This window comes from Chiloscyllium plagiosum, unplaced genomic scaffold, assembly GCF_037043375.1.
Source record: "Chiloscyllium plagiosum isolate Xiang-an unplaced genomic scaffold, Cpla_swu_hap1 HiC_scaffold_8, whole genome shotgun sequence".
In the NCBI taxonomy this organism is placed as follows: Eukaryota; Metazoa; Chordata; class Chondrichthyes; order Orectolobiformes; family Hemiscylliidae; genus Chiloscyllium; species Chiloscyllium plagiosum.
In genome coordinates, this window is record NW_028270146.1 from 103,345,203 (window position 1) to 103,366,035 (window position 20,833).

General features: G+C 42.0%; 1 protein-coding gene across 3 annotated transcripts in view; it reads left to right on the top strand.

Annotated features, from left to right (window-relative positions):
• zfyve1 (zinc finger, FYVE domain containing 1) overlaps nt 1-20,833 on the top strand; it is a 98,848-nt gene that overhangs the window by 15,203 nt on the left and 62,812 nt on the right. For all 3 annotated transcript variants that reach the window (XM_043698360.2, XM_043698364.2, XM_043698358.2), the window contains exons 3-4: nt 10,988-11,202; nt 14,829-14,935. In XM_043698360.2, coding sequence (XP_043554295.1) covers nt 10,988-11,202; nt 14,829-14,935 — 322 coding nt within the window. The remainder of the gene's footprint in view (nt 1-10,987; nt 11,203-14,828; nt 14,936-20,833) is intronic.

Here is a 20,833-nt window from a genome sequence, read left to right on the forward strand (position 1 = left end):
AATATCTATATCATTCTGGAGCAGCAGCAGGACCAGTGAGAGCGAGGACGAGGGGACTGCTGCGAGAAGGTAGGTTTCCCTTTTATTTCGACAGCACAGCTAAGTGGGAGTGGGGAGAGTGAGGAGCTGAGTGGGAGCGGTTGAATTGCACTCTGGGAAGGTCGGTGAATTGAAATATTTGAACAGCGGCTGATCCTGAGACACTACAGGTGTGGTATCTCCCACCAGCACCCCCTCCTCCGACCAAAAGAAAGACTGTGGTGTATTGATAAGGTAAGGCTTTTCTGTTTTTTTGTTGTGTGATTTTCTTTTTTTTTCATTTATCCGTTATTTGATATTATAGTTGGTTTAAGTTAAGCTTAAGAGTAAAATTGGCTGCAGATCTCAGACCCGTGTAATACTCCTTTTGCTCAATGTGGGAAGTCAGGGACGTGACTGATGCCTTGACTCCCTCACATGCAGGAAGTGTGTCCACCTACAGCTCTTGTTAGACCGCATGACGGCTCTGGAGCTGCGGATGGACTCACTTTGGAGCATACACGATGCTGAGGGGGTCATGGATAGCACGTTTAGCGAATTGGTCACACTGCAGATTAGGATTGCTGAGGGAGAAAGGGAATGGGTGACCAAAAGGCGGAGAAAGAGCAGGAAGGCAGTGCAGGTGTCCGGTGTGGTCACCTCCGTTTAGAACAGGTATACCGTTTTGGATACTGTTGGGGGAGATGGCTCACCAGGGAAAGGCAGCAGTAGTCAGGTTCATTGGTACCGTGGCTGGCTCTGCTGGGCGGGAAAAAGAATGGAAGGGCTATAGTCATGGGGGATTCAATTGTAAGGGGAGTAGATAGACAGTTCTGTGGTCGAAAACAAGATTCCCGAATAGTATGTTGCTTCCCAGGTGCACGGGTCAGGGATGTCTCAGATCGGCTGCAGGACATTCTGAAGGGGTGGGGAGGTGAACAGCCACCAATGATATCGGTAATAAACGGGCTGAGGCCCTACAAGCAGAATTTAGGAAGTTAGGAACCAAGTTAAAAAGTCGTACCTCAGAGGTAGTAATCTCAGGATTGCTACCAGTGCCATGTGCTAGTCAGAGTGGAAATGAAAGAAGGGGCATGATGAATGCATAGTTTGAGAGATGGTGTAGGAGGAAGGGATTCAGTTTTTTGGGACATTGGGACCAGTTCTGGGCGAGGGGGGACTATTACAAATTACACCTGGGCTGGACTGATGTCTTAGGGAGTGCTTTAGCTAATGCTGTTGGGGAGTGTTTAAACTAATGTGGCAGGGGGAAGGGGAGCAATTGAGGAGGTTAGTGGACAGTCAGGTGGTAGTAACTAAAGCCTGTAAGGAACTAGATAATGAAGTCAGTTTGACTAAGGGGAAGAGGAGGCAGGGAGCAGATGATGAATACAAAGGGACTGGTAGTCTGAGGTGCATTTGTTTTAATGCAAGAAGTGTAGTAGGAAAGATAGATGAACTTAGGGCTTGGATTAGTACCTGGGAGTATGATGTTATTACTATTAGATTAGATTTCTTACAGTGTGGAAACAGGCCCTTCGGCCCAACAAGTCCACACCGCCCGCCGAAGCGCAATCCACCCATACCCCTACATTTACCCCTTATCTAACACTACGGGCAATTTAGCATGGCCAATTCACCTGACCTGCACATCTTTGGACAGTGGGAGGAAACCGGAGCACCTGGAGGAAACCCACGCAGACACGGGGAGAATGTGCAAACTCCACACAGTCAGTCACCTGAGTCGGGAATTGAACCCGGGTCTCTGGCGCTGTGAGGCAGCAGTGCTAACCACTGTGCCACCGTGCCGCCCATTACTGAGACTTGGTTGAGGAAAGGGCACTATTGGCAACTAATTGTTCATAGTGGCTCAATAATTAGCACAGCTGCCTCTCAGCACTAGGGACTCTGGTTCAATTCCGGCCTCGGGCGATTGTCTGTGTGGAGTTAGCAAGTTCTCCCTGTATCTGCGGGTACTCTAGTTTCCTCCCACAATCCAAAGATATGCATGTTAGGTGAATTGGCCATGTTAAATTGTCCATCGTGTTCAGGGATGTGTAGGTTAAGTGCATTAGTTAAGGGTAAATGTAGAATACTAGGGTGGGGGGAAATGGGTCAGTGTGGACTTGTTGGGCCGAACGGCCCGTTTCCACACTGTGGGGATTCTATGATTCTAAGTTGATCGAGTATTTTGAGAAAGCGATGAAGATGATTGATGAGGCAAAGTGGTTGAAGCTCAGTGAAGTCTTTGTCAAGGTCCCTCATGGCAATGTGGTAGAAAAGGTGAAATCACATTGTATCAGGAATGAGCTGAACGATGAATACAGAACTGGCTTAGTGATAAGAGATAGAGGATAGTGATAGAAGAATGCTTTTCCAAATGGACGGTTATGGTTACTTGTTTTCAACAGGGATCAGTGCTGGGGCATCTTTTGTTTGTGGTATAAATGATTTGGAAGAAAGCTTGGCTGGTCCAGTTAGTAAGTTTGTGGACAATACTGAGATTGGTGGAGTTGTGGATAATGAAGAGCATTGTCAGAGGATAGAGCAGAATAAAGATCATTTGGAGGCGTGGACAGAAAAATGGCAGATGGAGTTTAATCTGGACAAATGTGAGGTGATGCAATTTGGAAGGTTCAGGTGAAAATTATACAATGAATGACAGAACTCTTAGGAGTATTGATATGCAGGGGGATCCAGGTGTGCAGGTCCAAAAGTTATCCAATGCCCAAATGCATTGGTGTTTAGGCTACTGTTGTGCCTGGTGGAAGCAGGCACCTCTATGAATACGTGAATAGGAAGGGAATAGAGTGATACGTATCCTGTAAGTGAAGACAGTTTTAGTATGGAGGGGCAAAATGTGTTGAAGCAGGCTTGGAGGGCCTGTTCCTGTTCTCTTGTTCTCTTTGTTCTCTTGTTCTTAGCTGATCCAGGGATGCTTGCATTTGTGAATTAGCCAACAAGATCCAGCTTAGATTCTAACATCCAGGATTAACTGACATAAATGTGAATTAACAGACCAACTGTGGGCTGACTTACCACATGGGGCACTTTAAGAGGTCAGACCTTTAAGACAGATCCTGTAGATATTTTTAACATTGGTAGTCATTAAATCTCACTAAAACTGTCTCCTTTGCAAGGGACTCCAGTACTTCACTTTTAAAAATCTAGATTCAGAATGTTCAAAACCTTTGACACAGTGAGTGTCTTAGTAGCTCTTCTGAGACAGAGTTCCAAAGGACTCCTGAGAATGCTCCTAGACATCTGATTAAAAATTGAAGCTTGCAGTTATCAATGACTAACTTCATCAAACCACTTTCTCTTACCTCCATTTTAGCAGTTGCTTCAAATAGATATTGTTTGTGAGCTTCCTTCAGCCCACTCTCAGATGTACCTAATTCGGAGTAGCTCCCCAAGCTATTTTCTCCAGCCTTAAACATTTTCCACTGCATGAAGCCACCTTCCCTGGCCAATGTCAAGCACAGGCAGCCTCACATCCCCTTTATTGTTCATTTTTGCGCCAAAGCTGGAATGAAGACAGGACTCAAATGGGCCAAGCACACCCAAGCCTTAGTAGGTGATAATCAGCAGGAGAATTTGTTCCTAATTTTGACCTGATATCATGACTTATCTGGATCTGAAGTTAATGTTGAGAGCTCCCTCCTGACTGTATACCACTCTGCTGAGTCTGTCCTGACAGTGGGCAGTGGTGTTAGTGGCGAGAGTGTGGTGCTGGAAAAGCACAGCAGGTCAGGCAGCATCCAAGGAGCAAGAAAATTGACGTTCCAGCAAAAGCCCTTCAGGAAGGGCTCCCCGAATGCTGCCTGACCTGTGCTTTTCCAGCGCCACACTCTCAACTCTAATCTCCAGCATCTGCAGTCCTCACTTTTGCCCAATGGTAGTAGTGGCATTTGGGGCTTAGTGGCATGGAAGCATATCTCTGAGATAATGTCAGGTTGTTGCTTGACTCTTTTTGTGAGACAGCTCTCCTAATTTTGACCCAAATGCTCATTTACTAAAGAGAACTTGGCAGTGTCAGCCAGGCTGTTTGCCATTATCATTTAAAGAACCTTAGTCAATTTTGTGTGGTACATCTGGAATCATAAAAGCAGGCAAAAGTGAGGACTGCAGATGCTGGAAATCAGAGTCTAGATTAGAGTGGTGCTGAAAAAGCACAGCAGGTCAGGCAGCATCCGAGGAGCAGGAAAATTCCTGAAGAAGGGCTTTTGCCCGCTGCCTGACCTGGCTGTGCTTTTCCAGCACCACTCTAATCTAGAATCATAAAAGCCCTACAGTGTACAGTTTCCTACAATCCATTCTGCCCATCAAGTCCACACCACCCCTCTGAAGACCATCCAAAACCACCGTCTCCACCTTATTCCTGTTGCCCTGTACTTTCCAGTTAATCCATCTAATCTACCTAGCTGCTGATCGCTGGACACCATGGGCAACTTAGCATGGCCAATCTACCTCACCTGTACATCTTTGGACATCTGGTTTCTTTTATTTTCTCAAACTTGGTAGCATTTGGACACAACTGGTTTGCTATTTGCTGAGTTAGTTAAGTTTGTCTTGTCATGACTTACTGGGAAGAGTGAGCCACTAAATGTCCCCACTGTTCCACGAGCCCCATGAGCCATCACAAAATGTATAAAATCACAATTAGTCCACTAAGCTGACCAATTTTCCACTCTGACTGCTATTCAGGACAAAACCTGATATCATGTTTACAAAAACATATTTGTTGTAACAAAAGAGAATTACTAATCTATTATGTGATTTAAACTACAACTCTTTAAAATCCCCAAATAGGTGTACACACTATCATGACTAGGAGGCTATTTGACACACATGGGTGGAAAAGAACTGTAGATGAAAACTCCAGGTCGCTAGGTTGGGTTACATTTGTTCTCACACAGTTTCTTTTGATTTTTAACACTGATGACATGCTGTTATCTATGATGGGATTGTTTTCTTCACTTCAGTCGCTCATCTGGTGAACGGGCAGGAGACTAGAAGAACACAGGAAGCATCAGGAAGTGGTGAAGTCAGAACCTGGCTTCTTCAGAACCTGGCTGTTTTGATGTTAGAATGATTTCTCCTCAATTTTTTTGTTCTTTTCACTCACTTTGGAGTATATGCATATATAGAGAGAAGTGAGAGATACTTTCAATTCACAGGCACCAGACGTATCTTCACTTGCAGCTTTTTAGCAAACCGCAGCTCAGCCAATTGGAAGGTAATCGTCGGGCAGTTTTTTCTCAACTAAACCCACTCTGTTTCGAGTATCCTCCTCAATGCTTCAAAAGACAACATTGTCTTGCACAGTTCAAAATGTGCTGCACTTGACTTTTCACTTGAAATTTGCAAAACTGTCATAGTTCAATTATTTAGTGGTGTCTGACTTCCATTGGAGTTCTCAATTCACAAAGGAAAAATATGTGGTGCCTCACAGTCTGGAGTCATGTAAGCGAGAATGGCAGATTTTTCTTAAAGGGCATTAGTGAGCCAGATGCATTTTTATGACCATTGTCAGTTGTTACATAGTCAACATTAGGCAGCTTTTGATTCCAGCTGTATTGAATTAAAGTCAAATTTCATCCTCAGATCCTTGGTCTCTGGATTGCTGATCCAGTGACAGTACCACCACAACATCATCTCCCTATATTTGGCAGGTCATAAAACTATGGGTGAAAACTTAATGACAGGGAAAATTATTTCAATAGATCAAAAAGTCCAGACTATAAGGTGGAGAGTTATTTCTCTTAGCTGTCAAGATTTTAGCAATAATGACATGACTTCTGCAAGATTATGATCAACTTTAATTCAATAGCTGATCATGTGGATAGAGGTCTTGTTTTAGAATTTATTCTTTTGAGTCGATAGTTTATTCCCCCCCCCCCCTTCACTTGTACAGAGAGAAAAAAAGAGAAAAATCCCCTACTTTTGGATGCTTTTGACTACACTATCAGGAAGAATCCCTCCTGATACTTGTAAAACTATAAAGCAGTCTCTCCAACTTTGATTTTCAGGTTTTATCCCTAAAAATATGTTTATTTATTTCTTGGATTTTGGTGTCGTTTCCTGGCCAACATTTATTCCCCATTGCTAGTTACCCTTGAAAAGATGATAGTGAGTTTCTTTCTTGAACTTACAGTCCTTAAAGGAAAAATATAAGGTCCCTTACAATGGTCAAGTTTTATTTATTTAATACTGTGGAATCTCATGCCTGTGTACCCTTAATTAGTATCTGAGATTTGGAACTTTGTTTTGGGTCCTGGAGCTAGACACCTGAATCAAATCAGCCTCCCTACCTGTGTATTCACAACACAGTAAAAGTCAAACCTTCAAAGACCCTAAAAACTGACACCTTTGATCATGCAGGAGAAAGTGAGGACTGCAAATGCTGGAGATCAGAGCTGAAAATGTGTTGCTGGAAAAGCGCAGCAGGTCAGGCAGCATCCAAGGAGCAGGAGAATCGACGTTTCGGGCATGAGCTTTCCTGAAGAAGGGCTCACGCCCGAAACGTCGATTCTCCTGCTCCTTGGATGCTGCCTGACCTGCTGCGCTTTTCCAGCAACACATTTTCACCTTTGATCATGCAAACAGGTGATGCAGTGATCTGATCCAAAGGTCATCTTGCTTTTAGATTAGATTAGATTAGATTACATTACAGTGTGGAAACAGGCCCTTCGGTCCACCAAGTCCACACCGACCCGCCAAAGCGTAACCCACCCATACCCCTACATTTACCCCTTACCTAACACTACGGGCAATTTGGCATGGCCAATTCACCTGACCTGCACATCTTTGGACTGTGGGAGGAAACCGGAGCACCCGGAGGAAACCCACGCAGACACGGGGAGAACGTGCAAACTCCACACAGTCAGTCGCCTGAGGCGGGAATTGAACCCGGGTCTCTGGCGCTGTGAGGCAACAGTGCTAACCACTGTGCTACCGTGCCACCCACTTTGTTTAAAGTTTTGTGTCATCCCTTATCCCTCTATTAGCCGAAACAAAAAGCTCAGAGACACAGAGTAGTTTTACCTCCTTCATCTTTATTCTGGGCCCTGGAGAGTGAGAGAACCATTACCCACGTGCACAGAGATGTGAAATCTCGGTCTTCTCTCTCGAACGGCAGTTTCATAATGAACTGCATAGTGACTTTGCAGGGAGGAGCATCCAGATAAGGCAACATACATATTTATTGACCATTACAATCAGCAAGTGTCAATGGTAAAGATTAAGCCATCTACTGTTACACAATGAATGTTCTTAACCTTGTTAACTGGCTTCACATAATGAATACTTTTCACCTTGTTAAATTGACCTTACCTACTGAATGCCACCTCATCTTGTTAAATGGCTGTACATAATGGCTGCTTTTCCATCTTGTTAACCCATTACCTTTGTCTCCACCCCATTGTTAACTGTATTTCTTAACTGAGTCATGCTCAGCTGAACCACTTGTTTCACAAAACTCAAAACTTAACTCTTTTCCTTGTCAATTTTATCAGGATTTGGCAACAGTGGGAGTCTGGGCTGATATGACAACCTAAGTTTACATTGAATGTCAAGGCCACAGAATGGGCGTAAATTAAGCTTTTACTGAAATACAAGGGAATTTAGTTATGGTCAGAAACTCAGCTCTTTCTTAGATACCCTGAATAATTTCTGTGAAAATGTGTCTATAGTGGTTACGACCATCTCAAAAACAACTAGCCTTGCCAGTGATGCTCACATCAGATTAAAAACAAACTTTAACTTGAAAGCCAGAATATATTTCTGGGAGATTTTATAGTATCTGACCAATCTGATTGAATTCTTTGAGGTAGCAGAGAAGGTGATGAAAGATAAGATGATGCTTGTCTGGAATTTCAGAAAATATATGGCAAACTGCTACATTGGCAGCTTGTGGTGTAGCTTGAAGATTGTGGAATTGAGAAGGTATGGATGCTGAGTTAACTTGATAACAGATCAGTGGTGGTAGATGAATAGCTTTTGTACTTTGAGAGGTAGTTTGCACCAGTGTCCCCCAACAGTCAATGTGTTTTTATTTCTTCTTGAAATGTGCATTGCTAAATGCTAGCATTTATCCCTCAGTCCCTAATTGAATTGCCTTTCAAACAGTTAACATGGTTTATGTGCATCTGTGGTACTGAGTGGTAGATTTTTACTCAAAGACAGTGCAGTGAAATACTTCCACATCAACGTCCACATGATTTCAGCTAATGTAACTAAGGGACCAATCCGATCCCAGAATGAAATCTGGCTGGAGAGATAATTTGTTTTAATTTGAAGTGGTGATCTTTCACTGAGACATAAACATGCAAGGCTACTGGTTGTTTTCAGCAATAAAGCAGGAGCTTGTTACACAAAATAAATGAAAATAAAACAAAACAAACCAAGCAAACTACATAAAACATAGCCAAAAAGTTTCAAAGTACAAGGCAAAATGAATTTCTATCTAGTCCTCAACACTATCACTTCACAGTTACTCATAAACCAGGTAAATCTCTCTTTCCAACCAAATCTATAGGGTTTGACATAACTGCTTAGGTTTCTTAAGCCAGTGTAATTTGAATTCAGTGAAACTTTAGAATTTATAAAAAGAAAGTAGTAGCCCAGTGGCAACCATGTAATCGCTTTTGATTGTCATAAAAACCCCATCTGGTTTACTAGTGTCCTCCAGGCAGGGAAATCTGCCATTCTTGATCTGTATGTGACTCCTGACCTGCAACAACGTGGTTAACTCTTAACCGTCCTCTGGGCAATCAGGGATGGGCAATAAATGCTGACTACACCAGTGACTCTGACATTACAGGAGCAAATAAAAAGAAATTGCTGATGAGATGGTTGGTGCAACAGTTTAATATTCCAAAATGTCCTTGATTCGAGGTAGGTAGATGCTTGGAGAATAGTGAGTTACAACTCTTTTAGCCAAAAGGGGAGGGACACCAATGCGAAAGTATTTAGTTCAACATCTATTGTAAGGAGAATGATAGAAAGTATTATTAAATAATAATTAAAGAAGCTATTATTAAAGTGTATATGAATAAGTTCCAAGAAAATCACAGAGTCAACGTGGTTTCACAAAATCATGTTTAACCAATCTGTTGGGAGTTTAGATTACTTACAGTGTGGAAACAGGCCCTTCGGCCCAACAAGTCCACACCGACCCGCCGAAGCGCAACCCACCCATACCCCTACATTTACCCCTTATTACCTAACACTAAGGGCAATTTAGCATAGCCAATTCACCTAACCTGCACATCTTTGGACTGTGGGAGGAAACCGGAGCACCCGGAGGAAACCCACGCAGACACGGGGAGAACGTGCAAACTCCACACAGTCAGTCGCCTGAGTCGGGAATTGAACCCAGTTCTCTGGCGCTGTCAGGCAGCAGTGCTAACCACTGTGCCACCGTGCCGCCCATAAAGTTCTTTGACGAGATAACACATGCTTTGATAAACTGGTGAATGTACTGAACTTGGATTTCAAAAAGACATTTTATAAGGTGCCCTTTCCAATGTTTTTGTGGAAAATAAAATTTCACGGTGTTGGGGGTAACATATTGCGATATGTAATGAGTGCTGTAGGAATTGGTGCTGGGACCTCAACTGTTACTCATGAAAGGACAAACTGTCGTTGCCAATGTTTGCTGCCAACACAAAGGCTGGAATGTAGGTTATGAAGAGGACAGGAGGTTACAAAAATAGATATAGGTTAAGTGAGTCAGCAAAGATGAGACAAATGATGTATGTGTGTGTATGTATGAGAAAACATGAAATTGTCCACTTTTGCAGGAAGAATAAAAGAAAATATCATCTAAATGGTAGAGTGTAGCGCTCAGATGCAGAAGAATTTGAGCATCCTCATCTCTGAATTACAAAATCAAAGCAATTAGTGTGCAGGTAATAGGAAAGCTGTCATTTAATGAGTGGAATTGAATGTAAAGCTATGGAGGTTATGCTTCGGTTATGTAGTGCACTGGTATCTGGAACATTGTGTATTGGTCACTGGGGGTCAGTTAGTTCAGTTGGCTGGATAGCTAGTTTGCAATGAATAGAAGCTGGTTCTGATGATTATAGAATCTAAGCTCAGAGAATAGAGCCCAAAACGTTAAGCCATGCTATATCAAAGAAGCATTTTGAAATACTTATACAGGCAAGTATTGGTACAAGTTTGGAATTCTCTTCTATAAGCAGCAATTAATGCCAGACCACTTTCTAATTTTAAATCTGTTTGGGTATATTTTTGTCAGCCAGAATATTAAAGGAACTGGGATGTATGGTGTTCTGTCACAAATAAGGAATGATCTCACTGAATGGCAGAACGTGGTTGAAGCCTACTTCTGTTCCTGTGTTTATTTTTTAGGGGTTGGATTATGAGAACATAACCTTTGCTTGTATTGCCTTGATTTAGAGTAAATGGCTGGTCTAAGCAGAAATCTGATAGGGTAGATACAGCGCAGTTAGTTCATCTGGCAAAAAAATCTATAACAAGATAGCCTAAAGTATTAGATCTAGAATATGTAACAGTAGAGTGAGGAAGCACTTTTCCCTTTCAGCTTTGTGGAAATTTGGAACTTGTTCTTCCAAAGTGCTTTAGATTCTTGGTCAGGTTTGATTTACATTTGTTGTTAATCGCGGAAAGAGTAATGAAGCCCATCAAGTTGCATTGCGGAACTGTAGTGCTGTGGGGGTATTTTTAATTTTGGGGTTTAGGTGTATGAAAATTCCACAAGTAAAATACCTTGTCATTGTCTCTTATTCAGATTTAGGGATTGATTCTCATAATCCAATAATATTTAGGAGTGAATGTCTGAACTTGCTCTGATTTCAAGATCACCTACTTCCAGTTGCACTTTGCTTACTATTAGACTGTTAGATGAGCAGCCCAGAATAGAATACATGGTAACAATTCACAACTATATTTATGTATTTTATCTATTTCAATGTTACTACAGATAGACCTTCAGAGATGCCAGAAAAGCTTCTGCAGGAACGATTTCGCAAACTTAGTCGGTTTCCAGAAGCTTTCTGTTCCATTCAGTACAAAGGGACCAGAACATATAATCCTCCAACGGACTTTTCCGGAGTGTTACGGACCATTGAACAGCAGTTGAATAACAACGCAACTCGATCACCCAGACCTCCAGGAATCATTTTCAAGGCATTGAAAGTAGGACATGACTACTATTTCATGGTGCACATTTTGGGAGGCTCCGTAACACTGCCATCAAAACTAGCAGAAAATTTCCTTGAAGTTTAGAAGAGCTTGTCTCACTAATGAGTTAATTTTACTTGTAGAAATCGATGTCTGAATTTCTAATCCTACTGACCTCTCCATTAGTAGGTTGGAATGGAGGATGGACCACTCCTGGTAGGAACAAAAGAAGTTTGGGAAAAAATACAGCCCATTGCATCACAGCTGCATTACTAATCTAGTATTGTAATTGTTCTTCTGTCATGTTTGATTGAGATAAATGGTTTGGACTGTGCCACTAAAATAATGTCACTTTAGTTTGCTGCTAACTTGTGGAAACTTCATTCAGATGATAACTCCTTTCCCTCTTAAGTGCAAAGGTTTTAGATTCATGTTATATTATTGAGTTGGGCACCCAGTATTTAGCGCAGCCTTTCTACCTGTATTAGGCTGTCCTATTGGGCATGCCATCCACAGGAAGCTGCGGGGAGTCTTCCTTACAGAGGCACTTGAGTCTGATAATATCATAAGGCTCTAAACTGTGACTTCAATGGAAAAAATAGCCCTGCCATTGTTCAGATCACATGCTATCTTTTCACCAACCAATCTTTAATCTTAAGAAAATAACTAGAAACATTATACAAATAAATCATACTCAGATTCAAAAAAAGAGGTTATTACGATTACACTTGGACACTTTTTAGTGGACTACACGTTTACAAGATCTATGTAAAACCAAAATGGCCTAATAAACCATGGAACTCAGACTGTGCTCAGACTGGTATTATGCTGAGGGATTAGTTACACAAATCAAACTTCAAGTTTGTGCCAAGATTCCTTTAGCTTTACACTTCCTCTTCCTTTTAATTGAGGGCAACATTCCATTCTTTGGTTGCTTGCTGTAACATTGTAGTAACTACTTGTGATTGATATATGAGGACATGCATATATCTCAGTATTACAGCAGTTTACAGTCTCTCTGCATTTAATCGTTTTTCTTTTTTAATTCTTACTATTGAAGTGGGCAACATCATATTTTCTCACATTATACTCCATTTGTTAAATTCATGCCCTCTCACTTAACCTATCCATACCCCTCTGCAGACTCTGTATCCTCTTCACAACTTGCATTTCTATCTATCTGTGTATTATCTGCAAATTTGGCTACGACATATTTGTTGCCTTCGTCCAAGTTAATAATATGGATTGGGAATAGTTGAGACCGAAGCACTCCACTAGTTAGAGCTTTCTAACATCAAAATAAGCCATTTAACCAAATTCTCTGTTTTGTGTTAGTTAGGCAACTGTCTACATGTGCAAAATATCACCCCTAATAGAAGAGCCCTTACTTTGGGTAGTAACCATTGCGTTTCCTCTTTAATCACTCTGCTTGTACAGCCTTGAAGAGCGTTAATAGATTTTCCAAAAGCTGTTAACTTCTCATGAAATTACTGAGTCTGCCTGATTATATTGTGATTTTGAAATGTTCTGTTTTCATGACGGATTCTAGTATTTTCACAATTGCAAATGTTAAACTAAAATTTTGTCAGAGGCATGAACTTCTTGCTCAGAAGTTTTGAAAAACGTTTGTTTTTCTTTGACCTGCTCTGACCTTTTCAGGATCGAGAGAATTTTTGGAGATCACAGCCAATGCACCAATTGTCTCTGCAGCCACTTCTTTTAAGACCTTTGGGGCATAGGCAATCGTGTCCAACTGCTGAGCTTGCACACATTCATCTGGCAGTAATAATGCTTAGGTTGGCATGACTCAATTGGAAAGCGTGCGCCAATAGTCAAGTTCAACTATTTCACTATCCTTCACAAATATGTAACTTCCAATTTAAATCACTGTGATGGTCAACTTGCCTGATCAACTGCTATTCATGACAAATGTAATTGACACCAGGATTTTGTCATTAACCGGAAAAAAACTCTATTGTGAACTCTGATTCATGGAGATGTACAGCATGGAAACAGACCCTTTGGTCTAACTCATCCATGCCAACCAGATATTGTACCAGTTTCCACCACTTTCTTTGGCAGCTCATTCCATACACGCACCAACTTCTGCGTGAAAAGGTTGCCCCTTAGGTCCCCTTTAAATTTTTGACCTCTCTCCCTAAACCTAGACACTCTAATTCTGGACTCCCCCGCCCCAGGGAAAAGTCTATTTATCGTATCCATGTCCCTTATCCAAACCTCAGCCTATACAGCCTGACATGATAGCTCAAATTCAGTAATTTACTATTGCGTACCCTTTTGAAGAACCTCAAATCTCTCATCTTCATTTACAAATGAGACAGACAAAACAGACATTGTGACACAAATATTATGGGGAAAACAAAATTTGCAAGTAAAAGTCCACACCACAAGAGTGGAAAGAGTTTTTTCTCGCGCTTTTGAATTGTAACCGTAATGACATAATGTCTGGAGATAGACGATCGATGTTTGATTCAAAAGCCAATCAGGTGGGTCTGGGGCTTTATTGGAATTCTTTCTCTTGGGTCTCTGTCCCTTTGTTGTTCCTCACTCTGAAGAGGCTTCTAGGAGTGCAATGCCTTCTCAGTCTGTAAAACGGCAGATTAAATGGTAATTTAAAACAGCTGTTATTAGGCATTTTTCCCTCAACTCAAAGATTCCTGGTGCTACTCTGTTTTGTAAAGTATTTGCTTTACTGCTCTGAGAAGTAACATGATGTTGTGTAGCCCAAGGATACTCCAACTGATCCCACTTGACCATCAAGCTGCATAAACCTTTCTGGTACTTTTAACAGTGCTCAACTTCCATTTTCCAGTCTATAATCCAAAAGGAAATGTACAGTCATTTACATGGCCAACAACCTTTTGTCAGTTATTGCCAATAAAAATGTTTTGATTAGTCATTTATTTACTTGTGGGACTTGGTACACTCAGTTGTATCACATTTCTTGATGTAATTGCAGTAAAACCTTTTAAAGTGGATTAACATGAATGTGTTGTCAAATGGAATAGAGTAGGTTAAAAGGACGGGTAGGAAAATGGCACGCGGTTACTTGGAGAAATGCAATGTAGCACATTTGGAGAATAAGAATAGAGTAAATTTGTTTTACTTTTCATTTAGAGGAAGATGAAGAGAATGCATTGAAATTTAAAGATGGGAATCAAAATAGACAACACATTTTCAAATGGAAGACGAGATTTCTCGATATTGTACATCAGATCAAAGCAGGAAAATGCCACTGAATTCAACATCCATTTTTTGAAAAGTGCTTTTTAGCACTCTGAGGAAGCGAAAGGCACTAAATAAAATATTTGCCAAACAAGAGAATGGAAGTAACTAAGAGAAGTGGGAGAGCACTGAAAGAGAGTAAATTTAAGATCCAGTGGATTAATGTTAGAATGGGCAGTTACTATAAAAACTCAAAAATTGCAGCTATTTTTCACTGAATAGATTGAAACAAGAGGGTCAAATAGTAATGTTCAAAATTCAAAAGAAGGTTTCAGCAGGATAAATGATGGAAATTATTTTGTTGACAAGCAGTAACAACAGTCAGTGTTTTGTGCATTTCTCTTCGAGAGGAGGAAACCTACTGGCAAGTTATATTTACAAAATCTTTTCTTTAGGCTTTGAGCGATCGTTTTAGTGGAGAAATTGCAGATGATCAGATGGCTCACAGTTGCTTCTTCCCTGATGAATATTTCACTTGTTCTTGCACATGTCTCAGCTGTGGGTAAGTGATAATGTACTTAACAAGAAGTTATATTTTGTTTAATGTAGGTGTAAATTCACTGGAAAGGTTGGTTTTTGGAAATGCACCTAAGATTGTGCCTTGGCACAGCAATAGAAGGCAACTTTTATTAACTTTCAGCTATATGAATCGTTATGAGGCGTAAGTTAACAAGTTAGGATGACTAGGGCAGGGTGAGAAAAAGGAGGGTCTGTAGCAGGATGGAAGTGCATCAGTGATAAGTGGGATTATGTATGAAACTGGGAGTGGCATTGGGAAAATTAAAATAACAAATGGTATGTCGAAAAATGAAACTGTGTAAAGCAGACTCATCAAAGTTATCCATAAATAAAAACAACAGTAAATAAAATTGGGACCTGGGTTATGATGTGAAATCATTAAACTCACTGAGTCCAAAAGGCTGTGAAATGTCAATTTGAAAGATGTAATGCTGTTGTTTGAGTTTGTGTTAACATTTATTGAAGAGTGAAATGAGTAGAGGTCAGAAAGGCCGTGTGAAGAAAACTTTGAATGCTAAATACTCTGGATTCCTCTTGGGGACTGAAGGCATGTATTCCATAAAGTGATACCCCGATATGCATTTGGTTTCCTCAGCATGTTGGAGACAACAATGTGAGCAGTGAATGTTGTTTAAAATTACAGGAAGTTTAGATCAAGTTCTGTTTCGTTTGGATATTGTATTTGGCTCCTTGGGTAGTCTTAAAAAAAAAAGGAGTCAAAGGATAGAAGGGGACAGGTTGTTAGTAGTGATTTGAGAAATGGACCAGGGTGTTGAAAAGAGAGTGGGGAAAGTGGAAAAGAGAATGTGTGTTTTCAAACACTGCTTTTTGTCATTTATATAAATAATTTTGGATGTGAATGTAGAAGGTATGGTTAGTAAGTTTGCAGGCAACACCAAAATTGATGGTGTATTGGACAGTGAAGAAGGTTACCTCAGTGGAGCAAGACCATGATCAGATGGGCCCATGGGCTGAAGAGTGGCAAATGGAGTTTAATCTAGATAAATGTGAGATGCTACATTTTGGTTGGGAAAATCAGAGCAGCACTTATACACTTAATGGTAAGGTCCTGGGGAGTGTTGCTGAACAAAGAGACCTAAGAGTGCAAGTTCGTGGTTCCTTGAAGGTGGAGTCCCAGGTCCAAGATGGAGGTGGAGTAGGACACACCAGCTGGAACCTGTCTGTTCCCTGATTTTTCTTTCTTTTTGTTGTTTTTTTTTCTTTCTCTTGTATCTTTATTTTTTGTCAGTGTCCTGGAGCAGGGCGAGTTGGCAGCCAGCAGTTGAGGCGGCGTCTGTGGGCATGGAACAGAGCGGGGACTGCTGATAAAGTGGAGACGGCCAGCAGATAGGATCAGAGCCGGGGCAAGCAGCAACCTGGAGTGAGGGCAGCCAGTTGGCCTGGGATGGAGTGGGAACAGCCAGCAGACTGGATCAGAGCCTGGGCAAGCAGCGACCTGGAATGAGGGTAGCCAGTGGGCCTTTTCACTGAACTGCTGTTGTTCTGACAATAAACCTAATTCTAAGGTAGACAGGTTAGTGAAGAAGGTGTTTGGTACGCTTGCCTTTATTGGTCAGTGCATTGAGGATACGAGTTGGGAGGTCATGTGCAGCTGTTCAGGGCCTTGGTTTGGCCACTTTGGACTTGTGGTCTGTTTGCTACGGCAAAGATGTTGTAAAACTTGAAAGGGTTCAGAAACTATTTACAAGGATGTTGCTCGGATTGGAGGATTTGAGCTACTGGGAGAGGCTGAATAAGCTGGGATTACTTTCCTTTGAGCACTGGAGGCTGAGGGGGTGACCTTATAGAAGTTTGTAAAGTCATGAGGGGCATGGATAGGGTGAATAGACAAGGTCTTTTCTCCAGAGTAAAGGAGTCCAAAAGGCGAGGACATAGGTTTAAGGTAAGAAGGGAAAGATTTAAAAAGGACCTGAGGGGGCAACTTTTTCACGCAGACATTCGTGCGTGTATGGAATGAACTGCCAGAGGAAATGGTGGCAGAAGGTACAATTACAACATTTAAAAGGCATCTGAATGGGTACATGAATAGGAAGAGTTTAGAGGGATATGGGCCAAGTGCTGGCAAATGGGGCTAGATTAGTTTAGGATATCTGGTTGGCATGGACAAGTTGGAATGAGAGGTCTGTTTCTGTGCTATACCTTTCTCTGATGAAGTGGCATCGTGCTGGAGATGGCAGAAATGACAGAGGTTGATTCAATGGATGTGGAGTTGGAAAGTGAGGGCAAAGGATTCCTGTCATAGTTCTGAGGATGTGGGATTGGCGTGAAATCATTATTGCACAGAAATGGTGTGGACATGACTGAGGATTCTTGGGTTGCATAGTCAGGTTCTAGATCAAGTGTTGTTATTAACAGCAAAGTATGAAATGTTCAAACCTGAAGCAAAGGAAAGAGCAGCTGGGCAGACTTTGTCCCCAACTTTTCAAACAGAAAAGAAAGGGAAAGACAAAAGGATGCAGCTAGTAAAGTCAGAAAAGTGAACGTCCTTTCTGTGGAGATCCAGGCTGAGTGCTGGAGTGAAGATTTTATTTTGGTTGAAGACATGCATCCTTGGTGATCAGGCGAATTTGAAAAATTGATCCTGGAGAGAATCATTGATGTGAGGTTATCTCTTATTTAGTTCAAGTCATAGAGTTGTACAGCACGGAAACAGACCCATCCATGCTGACCAGATATCCCAACCCAACCTCGTCCCACCTGCCAGCACCTGGCCCATATCCCTCCAAACCCTTCCTATTCATATACCCATCCCAAATACCTTTTAAATGTTGCAATTGTCCCAGCCTCCACCACATCCTCTGGCAGCTCATTCCATGCACGTACCACCCTCTGCGTGAAAAGGTTGCGCCTTAGGTCTCTTTTATATCTTTCCCCTCTCACCCTAAACCTATGCCCTCTAGTTCTGGACTCCCCAACCCCAGGGAAAAGACTTTGCCTATTTATCCTATCCATGCCCCTCATAATTTTGTAAACCTCTATAAGGTCACCCCTCAGCCTCCGACGCTCCAAGGAAAACAGCCTCAGCCTGTTCAGCCTCTCCCTGTAGCTCAGATACTCCAACCCTGGCAACATCCTTGTAAATCTTTTCTGAACCCATTCAAGTTTCGCAACATCTTTCCGATAGGAAGGAGACCAGAATTGCACGCAATATTCCAACAGTGGCCTAACCAATGTCCTGTACAGCCCCAACATGACCTCCCAACTCCTGTACTCAATACTATGCCGTCTAGTTCTGGACTACCCCACCCCATGGACCAAGACTGTTAATTTAACACCTCAGCTTCTGACGCTCCAGGGAAAACAGCCCCAGCCTATTCAACTTCTCCCTATAGCTCAAATCCTCCAACCCTGGCAAGGAGCTATGAATGTGCGCTCCAAGGTCTCTTTGTTCAGCAACCCTCCCAAGGACCTTACCATTAAGTGTATAAGTCCTGCGAAGATTTGCTTTCCCAAAATGCAGCACCTTGCATTTATCTAAATTAAACTCTATCAGCCATTCCTCAGCCCATTGGCCCATCTGATCAAGATCCTGTTGTACTCTGAGGTAACCTTCTTCGCTGTCCACTACACCTCCAATTTTGGTATCATCTACAAACTTAAACCTCTTAAACCTCTTAAACTCACATCCAAATCATTTATATAAATGACTGACAGTAGTGGGCCCAGCACCGATCCTTGTGGCATTCCACTGGTCACAGGCCTTCAGTCTGAAAAACAACCTTCCACCGCCACCCTCTGTCTTCTATCTTTGAGCCAGTTCTATATCCAAATGGGCTTGTTCTCCCTGTATTCCATGAGATCTAACCTTGCTAAGCAGATTCCCATGGGGAACCTCGTCGAACGCCTTACTGAACTCCATATGGATCACATCTACTGCTCTGCCGTCATCTTTGTTACTTCTTCAAAAAACTCAATCAAGTTTGTGAGACATGATTTCCCACGCACAAAGCCATGTTGATTATTCCTAATCAGTCCTTGCCTTTCCAAATACATGTACATCCTGTTCCTCAGGATTCCCTCCAACAACTTGCCCACCACCGATGTCAGACTCACTGGTCTATAGTTCCCTGGCTTTTCCTTAGCACCTTTCTTAAACAGTAGCACCATGTTTGCCAACTTCCAGTCTTCGGGCACCTCACCTGTGACTATCGAAGATACAAATTTTTCAGCAAGAGGCCCAGCAATCACTTCCCTAGCTTTCCACAGCATTCTACTTCTCTTTTTAAAAAAAACTCTAACATTTTTTAGCAGATACACAATGTTAAAACTTAACTAAATGGGAGATGCAAACTTGTTTGAAACTGGGTGTGTTGGCTTGGTACTTGAAAAAAGTCATAAGTTTTGGAGAGGTGAGCAGTGGTGTATAATTGTCTTGGAGATTTTGCTGTGTTGAAAGATTGAAAGGAGAGTATGTTTTCTGTAGATTTAAAAGATTAATTGACCGTTAGGTAAGATTTGGCGAAGTGCTTATAGCCCTCTCTCACTCCCTAGCGCCCACTCACACACTCTGGTGAGCGCCCACGCTCTCTCTGTCTCTCTCTCTCTCTCTCTTGTGCCCTCGTGTGCTCTCTGTCCCTTGCGTCTGTAGGCTCACTCCCTGTGACCTGCGCGCACTCTCATTCGAGCCTGCTTGCTCTGGAATATCCTAATCACATTGGTTTAGTTGTATAATTTCACGATTTTCAGTCATCAGAAGGGAATAACCAGGCTGTTGGAATGAACTTGTGACTGTTTAATGCAGAAAGGTATGTTCTGTTTTACAGAGCAAGAAGTGCGAGTGTAAACTGGGGTCAGATTCTGAAGGGGAAGCATGAGCAATCATTAGGGGATATCAGAACTGTCAAATCTATTTGAATTTATTGACGTAACAGCAGGATAGATAATGGGGAGCAATTGATATAATACAGGGTATTTGCCTTTCCAAAGGCATTCAATGAGGTACTGCGCATAACTATACTGAAAAGAGCTCATAGTGTTAGGGCTTGTATATTAGCATGGAATCAAGGATTGACTAACTGATAGAAGTCAATGGCATGGAAATAAGCCCAACTTTGCCCAGTGTCCAGTATTCACAATTAAACAAAATCCATTGTGTACATTTGGTTCATATTTTTCAATTCCTGTTCCATTCATTTTCCTATCTAAATGTTACTTAAATGACAATGTTATAGTCACTTCCATCGCTACCTCTGGCAGCCTGTTGCAGACACCACTCTCTGCGTAAAAAAAAATGTCCCTCTGGACCCTTTTGAGTTATCCCCCCCCCCACCTCTCACCTTAAACCTATGCCGTCTAGTTTTAAACTCCCCTGTCATGGGGGAAGGCTGTTGGGTATCTATCTTAACTATGTCTGTCATAATTTTATAGATCTGTATAACGTCACCCCTCAGTCTTCTACGCTCCAGGGAAAAGGATTCCCAGCCTATCCAATCTCTCCTTACAACTCAAACCTTCCAGTCAAGGTAGCATCCTAATAAATCTTTTCTGCACTCTTTCCAGTTAAATAATCTTTTCTACAATAGGGTGACCAGAACTGAATGCAGTAATGCAAGTGTGGTCGCGCCAACATCTTGTACAGCTCCAACAAGATGTCTCTTGTACACTCGTATACAGATTACAGATTACATTACAGTGTGGAAACAGGCCCTTCTGCCCAACAAGTCCACACCGCCCCGCCGAAGCGCAACCCACCCATACTCCTACATTTACCCCTTGCCTAACACTACGGGCAATTTAGCATGGCCAATTCACCTGACCTGCACATCTTTGGACAGTGGGAGGAAACCGGAGCACCCGGAGGAAACCCACGCAGACACGGGGAGAACGTGCAAACTCCACGCAGTCAGTCGCCTGAGGCGGG